A 10,088-nucleotide genomic window follows, 5' to 3' on the forward strand; every position below is an offset into this window, starting at 1 on the left:
GATAATATATTTTAAAATGATTTCAATTTAATATTAAAAAAAATTGAACACGAAAAAAACAAATGGAATTACCAATTTTTGCAGCCTTGAAATTCTCTTTTACTTTTTGGAAATTATGATGGCGACATGTTGGATGATACAAACATGAATGACGTCAAAGCAAATGCCTTGTGTGGCTGCTTCCTCGCTTAGAATTGTATAATGCTTTTGGGTTAATTTGCCCCCCCAACCCCCCGAACTAGTGGTGGCATGTTGACAATCAAGAATTGACCATCTTTCTTTCTTGTGGGTTTTTCTTTAGTGACCTCAAGTTACCATAACTATAATCATGTTTCTGGTAGTTGAATTAAGTAGCAGAAACACTCTACTTATAATACACTAGTAAGAAAAAATTTTAAAAAAATGAGGTCATCAATGACTTGAACAATCGCGTCCTTTTTCCTGTAATGAGTTAAAATAGTTAGCAGGCCGGCTAGATAACGGCGAGGGGGAGGGGGCAAACTGGGCGGCTTTGCTGTGGTTAATTCAGGAGGTACAAAACGGGTCCTTTTAACTGTGGACATGCTGAAGAAAAGGCTTAAAATAAGGGCACATGGGTGCAAGTGTACTATGGCTGTTTGCATGCCTGAACAAAATGAATGCAAAGCATGTGCTCTGAAAAAATGATCACTTTTTTGTCTTTGAGACCTGCCGCAAGCAAAAATAATGTAGGGTAAGGTGTCCTCTGCTGGTGGTCCTTCACAAGTTTTTCAATCGTCGAAGTGTCTGCACTCTCTCACTCTCTACCCTCCCCTCAAATCCAAATCCTAGCTGATGGTGATGAAACACAAGCACTCGTGTGCCTCCATTCTGTGCCTGCCATGGAAAATGATAGGTGGCTCTTCTTCATCATCCGAAGACAATGGGAGCAGGTGTCGCCTTGTTAGGCCTCCCCAGCACCAACCCTCTCGAGAGGAAGAGCCCCTTTCCTGTACTTAATTGGAAGGGGGCAAGTGACCCGGGCTGCATTGACGGCAGGATTTCTTAATGACATTTATCCGGTGGGGACAACTGACCACGTGATTGTTGTACCGATTTTCTTCAAGTGTATATTGGCACTGTCGACCCATTTTAGGGTTGTGGAGTTGAATATTCAAGACAAACACGCACTCCGCACACCATCCTCCTCTGTTTGAGCCAATTCGATTCCAAGAAAAAAAAAAAAAAAAACTCTCTCAAAGTGACCTCGCAATCATATAAATAACAACAATTGGAGTGTCCTTTTCGGTTTCAGGCAGTGATATAGATGATCAAACAACGTAGATTGCCACTTGCGGCAATCTCGATAAACCACAAGGTGTTGCCAATCCCCCCGGCCCGAGGGTAGCTACAGACAAAACCGAAGTAGCCTCGGGCCCTCAGCATTTGCTCTCCTCTCTTTCCTTTTCCTTTCACAGATGCAAAGGAAGACATGCTCACCACTGGATGAAAAAATCTTTTCGCAATCACGCATGGTTGGATACCATTACATATAACCTAAGTAATGTTCTTCTTAATTACTTTAAGTAATGTTCTTCGCAACAAGAAGAAGTTAGCAAATCAACCTCCTTGCTTTTACACCTCAGAACCGGATTTATCACATCTTTATTATTAAAACCAGGAAGCAGGCCAAAGAGGTAACATTTGCCAACGTTGTCTATACAATGAAGGGACGCGTTATTAAGGAAGGATTTTAATTCACAACTTTATTATTAATTAATTAATTAATTAACATTTTTTCTAGGATTCATAACAGAGAAAATAGAATACCTTTTTTCTTAAAGAAAAAAAAAACAGAGACACGTATTTAACAGGAGTCAAAAGAAAAAAAAATGTGGGAAAAAACCAGAAAACGACATCTGGCAACACAATCCCATTAAGAGGTCATCGGCTCAGAAGTAGAGCTGGCTTCGGAGGTAGAGCGAGAAAGAAGCTCAGCTATAGCAGTCATGGTTTTAACTTGCATCTCCAGAGCAGCAATATAATCTGTAGCTTCTTCCAAAATAACAGGCAATGGTTGTTTCCGGCAACCAGGAACTAACCGGCCAAGAACACGAACTTTCCTTTGAACAGCCGGCAAACCCTTCGCTTTCAACCTCAAAACACTCACTTTATGCTTCCTCGACGACCGGCTGCTACTCCCGGTTGTGGATCCTGGAGAAGAAGAAGACGACGACGCAAGTCTCTGTCTCTTATGTTGTTGTTTCCGAAATTTGAGTTTGATGCGGCTAGTTAAAATGGCTCGGCTCCACCTGGTTTTACCTTTAGCAGCGAAAGCTAAAGCTCGATCAGCAACTTCTCTAACGGCTCGACCTTGACGCGGGGCTGATGAAGTTGAAGGGTTGAGATTGACTTGGCTTAAGGCTTGGATGAGCTTGGATGAGTAGACTTGTTGTTGTGCTTCTGTTTTCCATTTGGCGTGGCTCTGTGAGTTTTGGTTCTGTTTTGATTGGTGTTGCTGCAACACTGATTTCTTCTTCTTTTTCCTTCTTGTCCGATCCGTGTTGATGTTCGCGTTAGTACTCACTATTGCTGCTGCTGCTGCTGATGACGACGACGGTTCCATCTTCAATCCTTTGATTATTATTATTATTATGATGATGATGATGTCTTGCTATTAAAAGTTACCAAAACTCTGTTTTTCTGTCAGTTCCTTTCTGGTTCTGTTTCTGATTCAAAAAAAAAAAAAATTAGATTCATGTGGAAAAGAAAGAAAATTCCGAGATCAGATTCATGAAAATTAAAGAGAAATAAAAAGGAGAGGATTTTATTAGCGATTGGTTAATTACCAATAAAAACAGGTTTGTTGCTAATAATGATGTAATTAGGATCAAGATTGAGTAATTAATAATAAGAGAGGAGTAATTGTTTGATGGGATTCAAGATTGAATGCAAGCAGGAATCATGGAACTCACAGGTTAAGGATAAGACTATTATTACCTTTGAGAGAGAGATCATCAAGTTTCAACAACAGCAAGGATAGAGAGATGTGTATAATAAATAATCTAACCAGAAGCAGTGTTAACGAAAGAAAGAAAAATCTGAGAGGGGAAGAAAAAGGGGAGAGAGAGAGAGTAGGTGAGGTGTTGATTCTGTTTAGGGAGAGAGGGAGAAAACGGTGGTGGAGGGAGGGTTATAAAGGAAGGAATCAAAAGAGAGCACAGCACGCCTTCATTTCATCAAAAGTTAAAACCACATGCTTCTCTTTCTTCTGGTGGCGTGGTGTGGTGCCTTTTACAATTTTAGCCTTTTACTATGCGTGCTTGTGTGCGTGCTCTATTATCTCATTCATGTATGGCTCAGACTCCACCACCCTGCCCCCCAGAGCCCATTTCACTGGCCTCATTGTTTTCGAAGACTTTGTGGGGAAGCAAAATAGAAGTACTCCTCTGTTGTGTTTTCGATGACGAAATTGCCCTTTTCTGGTCATTGTTGGAAGACTGTGCAGTATTTTAAAAGAGATTCATGGTATCCACGTCATATTTCCGATCTTGGGTTGATTTTCTTGCCGTCTATTTTTTTTCCCTTGCCAATTAGAATGGACTCGATTAGTGTGCGTGCACACTGTTGGTCAAATTATTATTTTTTTAATTAAAAAAAATTAGATGCCGCTAAAGTTTTTTATAGTTAAAAAATTTAAATTGTGCATAAATTTATAAGATGTGATTTCATTATTTTAACTAGTATAAATATAATTTGAATGACACATAAAAATATAGTTTGATTCAAAATAAATATTTAAATTAAGATTTTTAAAAACAATTTTGAGAAGCCAGTGTTGATAGATAAAATTAAAAAAATATTGATTAAAAATAACCTGGATTAACTAAGATTAATATGTCAAACTCGTGACAAGAGTCATAAAATGAAAATAATTCTATGAGAAGTAAACCAAAAAAATTTATGAAATTTAATTTTTAATCAATTCAATGAGGTGAAATTAAAAAAAATTAATTAAAAAAACTCGATTTAATTCATTAAACCTGCGGTCTGAACCATGAGTTTTGATAACCTTGTAAAAATAAATTGAAAAACAATTATGAAATATGATTTTTAATAAATTTAATATTGAATGGTATAATTAAAATAAAAAAAAATATAAATTAAAAAAAAACATGAAAAAAAAAAAGTATCACGGCTAATAGTGTTATCTGAATAGAGTAAAGGAAAAAACAAAACCCTTCTCCTTTAGTTTTTTTAATAATAGTGCGCCATGTGTCATGCATGATACTTGGAGTGCTAACAAAGTATATTGTTTATCCAAACTAATAACATTAGTTTGGAACGCTTGTGCAAATATGTTTTTAAAACATTTAATTTTTTAAAAAATTTAATATATTTTATATGATTTGGATTATTTTGATATACAGATGTTAAAAATAATTTTAAAAAATAAAAAAAAATTATTAACATATATTTTAAAACGAAAAATTATTTAAAAAATAATTATTATAGAAAGAGGTAGAAAGTAGTCCATTGTTGCTCGTGTGGTTGTTGCAATGTAAATTTCGGGAGTAGCATTACCGAGTTCTCGGTATTCTCTAATTGAACTTAATTAGCAATGAAAAAGGAGGCGTCAAGTTTAAGAGAACAGTGACGTGTGCGGGGAAACACTCTCGTCAAATCGACAAGTGTACACATCTCATTACCGCATTTGTATCCTGAACGGCTAGGCATTTATACCATACATACAACATGCCCTCGTTTCTTTCGGTTAACTCCATATATATATATATAAAATAAATTATAGAAATCATGCTTGATCGTCTCATTTGATTAGGTAATTGAAATAATTTATTGGAATTATTCAATTTTTTGATCTATTTCTTTTATTAATTAAAAAATAATTAATAATATTTTTCTTGATTGTTTTTTTAATATTTAGGACCGCTTTTTGTCAGGTGGACAATATCCATCATACCACTACCCTTGTTTCTGTGCATGGCATGATTATTTGGTTATATAAAAAGTCATGGACACGAGGATAACATGTTCATGATGTCATATTAAAAACTCTATATTTATTTTCTTTTCAGAATTTTGAAATATCGTTGAAAGAATAAAAAAATCTCTATAATGGAAAAAACGTTTATTAATAAGATGGAGTCTCGAAATTGACTATTAAAAAAAATTTTAAAGATCGAGCTATTCAGAAACATATATAATAATGTTTAATTTTCTAAAAACACTGGAGTAAAAAAAAACTGAAACTTTTATGTTCAGATGCAATATTTTCCCATTTAAAAAACTAAAAAATAATTTTTCAAAATTTTCAAATTTATATCAAGTTCCAAAAACACATTTGAGAGATTCTTCATAATTCTTCAATACAAGTCTTTCACTATTTTTCAAATAAAAAAACTTGAATAATATATATTTTTTCTTTTATATTTTTTTTGGATTCGAGAAAACCCCACCACTCAGAAAATGCACCTTGTGGACCTAGATAAACGAGTAAAACTTCAGCTGTCCCAAACTCTTGCAAGAGATGCACGCCCTGATTCGAACTCAAGACTTGCTATGCAAATCTTAAGTTCTTTACTATCATGCTACGCCTCTTGAGGTTTTTTTTATGCAAACACCTTTCTAGTAATGTAAAAAATTAAAATTATTTTTTCATAAGTGGTATCATAAATTTAATTCTTCTTATAAATCTAATATATATATATATATATATATTGATTTAACAACATGATTTTTTAATGATAATTTCTAATTTGAATGAAATATAATTAATATTTTATAATATATTATTATAAATACAAAATATTAAGATGAATATTATAAATTATGATTTTGATTTTGATTTTTTATGAAAGGTAATTGTAATTTCAATATATATATATATATATATATATATATATAAACTTATCTTTGATTAATTTAAATAAATAAATAAATTTTATAATTTATCACTGAAAAAGAAAAATAAAACAAGAAAAAAAACACACCTCAAGGATCTGGAGGAAATCGTCCTCATTCTACATTAAGTCATTAACTAATGAATGGCGTTATTTCTTGATTATTAAATTATTTATTTATTCAAAATTTCGAAATATCACCGAGAGAATAAGAAAGATCTCTTCGATGAAAACCCCGTTTACCAAGAAGATGGGGTCTCGAAGTGGACAAAATGACAATTTCAACCCAAGATATTGGATGGCGGGGATGGTTTCGGAATTCAGACAAGCAGGCTGCCTTCTGAGGGTAACCTTCTGAGGGTAAAAATAGTAAGGGCTGATGACATGTCAAGGAATGATTGGAAGAAGATGGCGCTAAATTGACCAGCATGTGTCCGCTTGTAAAATGCTGGTTTTCATTCCGTGCAATGATTAATGGAGGTGATGATCCAGCAAAGAAATCATAAACAATAGAAAAATGTATGTGCCATGTGGGCTGTCCCCCCTGGCGCCTTGCTATTCCCCCCTTTTGTTATGTATCTGCTGGGAGAGGTTTGGAATTTTGCTCCATGGCGAGGTGTGGACAGCCATGCTCCACATCTCCTGCGTAGCTTTTTCTGTAGAACAGATTTTTTTATCTCGAAGAGATCCCTAATGGGATCAGATGTATGTGTCATGATGGATACTGTTGAGAGAAGCTATAGCAAATTGCTTTCCCTTCTTTTAACACTCCTTGGTTATACGCACAGGCTCATCCGAAGACTTGTATTGGACAGACCTTCCCATGATTTTCCGTCTACAGCAGTAAAGTACCAGATGATTCCCTAACCCTATGTTCTGTTTCGGTGATGAAAATAGCATGAACATGTCAAGCCAAATAATGGTCTTTCATGTCATCACCCACTTGTTCCGAGAAGCCACCTGCGGAGCTTGTCCTCACAGTAAAAATGAAAAGGTTCATCACCGATTTGGCCACCAACAAAAACCGCCGAGGGGAGCTTTAGCATAAAGAAAAGAGTGTGGAACAATGCATGTGTCATCATGAATTATTTAATTTATCCCAGAATGGTAATCATTAACCTAATCCTCGTTCTCACCAAAAATCATGCTAGCATGTGTCTGTCAATTCCCCTTAAGCACGTATGTACTATGTAGCGAGGAATTAAGGGAAATGGATTTTCTTTTCTTTTCAAATCAACGTATATAGTCAACAAAAATATTTTAAAAAACCTAGAAAAAAAATCAGATGAATAGCTTTTTTTAAAAATATGTTTTTTTTTCGCCAGTGGATCTGATGCGATAATCTTTATTATTATCATTATTATTATTATTATTATTATTTTAATGATTCTTTAATGTTCATCTCGTTTTATTTAACTTTTGGGAAATTTACTGTTTTTCTTTAGGGAGCTATATATTAATTACAGACTTGACTGGTTACAGTCTTTATATAGGTTTAAATATTTACCCTCTACTATTGTTTGACGAAAAAGATTAGATCTTCGGGTCGAATTTTCTTTTTCTATTCTCTCTTTCCTCTTCGGTTTGTTTTCTTTATATATAGTTTCTGTTCGGTTGTTGAGAAAATAAAGGAACCCCACCAGAGAAAACAAAAGACAAGAGCCAGGTGGCCCTCTTTTTTGTTCTTTTTAGAGTTCATTTCTTTCAATATTTTATTCCATGTTTATTGAATTCAATGGCTTACAATGTGCTTCGAATGAACGATAATCTGTCAGAGGTGAAGCAGTTGTAGGTGTAAACAAGAACGTGAAGAAAATTGCAGAGGCTAGGAAAGTTGCAGTGAGAACTGAGAAAGCCAGCTCAGAAAATAGTTACTGCGAAGCCAAAGCCTGAGAAGGTGATTAAGATAATAAGCCTTGGTACTGAAGAGAAGCCCGTGAACAAGAAAAGGGAAGGAGAAGGATCTACAAAGAAGAACAAGCCAACGCTCTTTCTTATGTCGAGACTGCTGGAAGAGAAGAAGAAGAAGATAAAAACAACCAAAGAAAATGTGCGCTGTTTAATCAATTTTTTCTCTTATTATACCAGCTTTCTAAATACTTTTACTAATTTTGCTATTTTGAAAAAGAAACCCGCAAGGAAAACCTAAATCTTAACTTGAAAATCTAAAATCTTACTACGTGTTATGGCGCGCCACAGATGTTGCCTCTTTATATGAGACCATGAAACATCGAGCACCAAAAAGGGTTATCGCAATAAACATCGCCATAAAAGGTAATTACTGCAGGTGCATTGTAAACAGTGGAAACTGATCCGTAAATCCCAGGGAACCCACACCGCGGCAGTTGTATGTACGTAGTTGCTGATGGTGAAAGGTCGCTGATTCGAACTAAAAGCATCACATAAATGCAGAAGGTTTTGACGCCATAGAACAGTTTTACCGTGTTGTAATTTTTCGATCCAAAGTATCCATAACGTGCCTGACAGCTGGCATTTCTCTGGGCAGAACTTATCCACATGGCAATCAAACGCTACGATACGGTTATGACGATCACACAGCACCCGCAGAGAGTTTTGTAGTTTATCCATCATGAAAAAAGATACTAATCCTGGGATTACAGCAAGGTTTTCTTCGCAGGAGCCATGCTGAAGATGCATGGCATTTTGGTGGCATCCTGCTCATCCGGCATCGGTAATAAAGTTGGCTTGGGTTGGGTTCGGTACTGTGTTTTACCATGCTTTTAAACCACGATGTTTTTTTTAGGAGAAAAAGAGTTTCAAATCAAAATATATTCAAATTCAAACTCAGTATCAATCATAAATGATGAAGCCCAAATTAAACAGCTCTAAATCTTTTTTTTTTAATGACTCGGGGGTGTCTGGGTCAGCTTACGTGTACCACAATTAATCCCCGGATTCATTGAACACCGTGTAAGTCTAGTAGACAGGTAAAACACCGCAAAGATAACAAACATGCATACAAAGATTCGAATTTAGAATGTAGAGATAGAAAATTTCCTGCCAGAATCGTTAGGCCACAAATGCTCTAAATCTTTTTATTTATATTCTAGAGAGAGAGGGAGAGGATAGACACTAATGTATCTGTGACACATAAAATAGCCATTAGTATTTGTTGGTGGTTAATATTGTGAAATTACAGGCTAAGAATGTAATTTTTTCTTATATTTTTATAAATTACACTTATATCCACATCAAATTAACAAAGTATATTATTGAAGATGTAACCTGTTATTAAATATATAAATGACATAATTAAAAAAAAATATAATTTATAAAAACACAAAGAAAAAGTGAAATTTAGATCTATCAAATCACATGAGAGTTTTTGTAATTATCCCAATTAATAATAAAAAGGTCTTCAACATCAGTTGTTTATGTTCTAAGATTGGGTTACCTAACGTACTTTTTTCATGGGAGTTTAGCTATCAACAATCCAAGTTATGGTAGTTAAGAAGCACCATCAGTGATTTAACTGCACTAGGAAAAAAAATGCATGAATATTATATTAAGCAAGATAATATACAAAATTGAAAAGGAATAGGACCATCTATTGTATAATATACTTGACCATTGCTTTAAGTACAATTTGCTCTATAAAAAACAATTATTCTTGTTCCGCAAGCTTAAATATATTATAGGAGGATTACACTAAATCTTTGCCTTTGAGTACAGCTGGCTAAAAAGGCTTCACTATCATTTATAAACTAATAGAACCTTGACTGATGACACCAAATGACCCCCACTTCCCAGCCTAGCCCAACCCTCGAAGGGGCACTTCCCCTCCATGATCTTGGATCAAGGAACAACAGGATGCACAGCATGAAATTGCCGCTCGAGGTTAAAAAAAGAAGAAGAATTTAAGATCGCCACTCAAGGCAAAAGCCGCAAAATGTGTGCAAATCCACTTGCAACTGGCGAGCTTCAGACCCCTCCATTTAACCTACTATGATATAACTGTCAAATTGGATGCTTTATTGTCTCCTCGTAAAGACTACAAGAGAAAAGGGCCTCTAGAATTATAAGAGGTTCTTTCTAATCCAGCTCTCGACAAGTCTTAATTACTTCTGTTAAAAGAGTCTACGGGGTCTTGTTATGCTGTCCTTTTAACGTAATAAAGAAGAATCTTGGGTGGATAGAGAAATATCTTGTTAACAAGAAGAATACAATTAGCTGATAATGCAGCAATTA

General features: G+C 34.9%; 1 protein-coding gene across 1 annotated transcript; it reads right to left on the reverse strand.

The window, feature by feature from the left end:
* Positions 1-1,695: 1,695 nt before the first annotated feature.
* On the reverse strand, positions 1,696-3,251 carry LOC133697750 (transcription factor bHLH147-like). Its single transcript, XM_062120504.1, has 2 exons — positions 2,959-3,251; positions 1,696-2,687 (listed from the first exon to the last, which is right to left on the reverse strand). The coding sequence occupies exon 2, from the start codon at positions 2,582-2,584 to the stop codon at positions 1,895-1,897; it is 690 nt and encodes a 229-aa protein (XP_061976488.1). The 5' UTR covers positions 2,585-2,687; positions 2,959-3,251; the 3' UTR covers positions 1,696-1,894.
* Positions 3,252-10,088: the final 6,837 nt, after the last annotated feature.

The sequence above is a fragment of the Populus nigra genome, chromosome 6, assembly GCF_951802175.1.
Source record: "Populus nigra chromosome 6, ddPopNigr1.1, whole genome shotgun sequence".
In the NCBI taxonomy this organism is placed as follows: Eukaryota; Viridiplantae; Streptophyta; class Magnoliopsida; order Malpighiales; family Salicaceae; genus Populus; species Populus nigra.

Bases quoted from the DNA above. Each gene is read 5' to 3' on its own strand.
- LOC133697750 (XM_062120504.1), bottom strand. From the start codon at position 2,584: ATGGAACCGTCGTCGTCATCAGCAGCAGCAGCAGCAATAGTGAGTACT.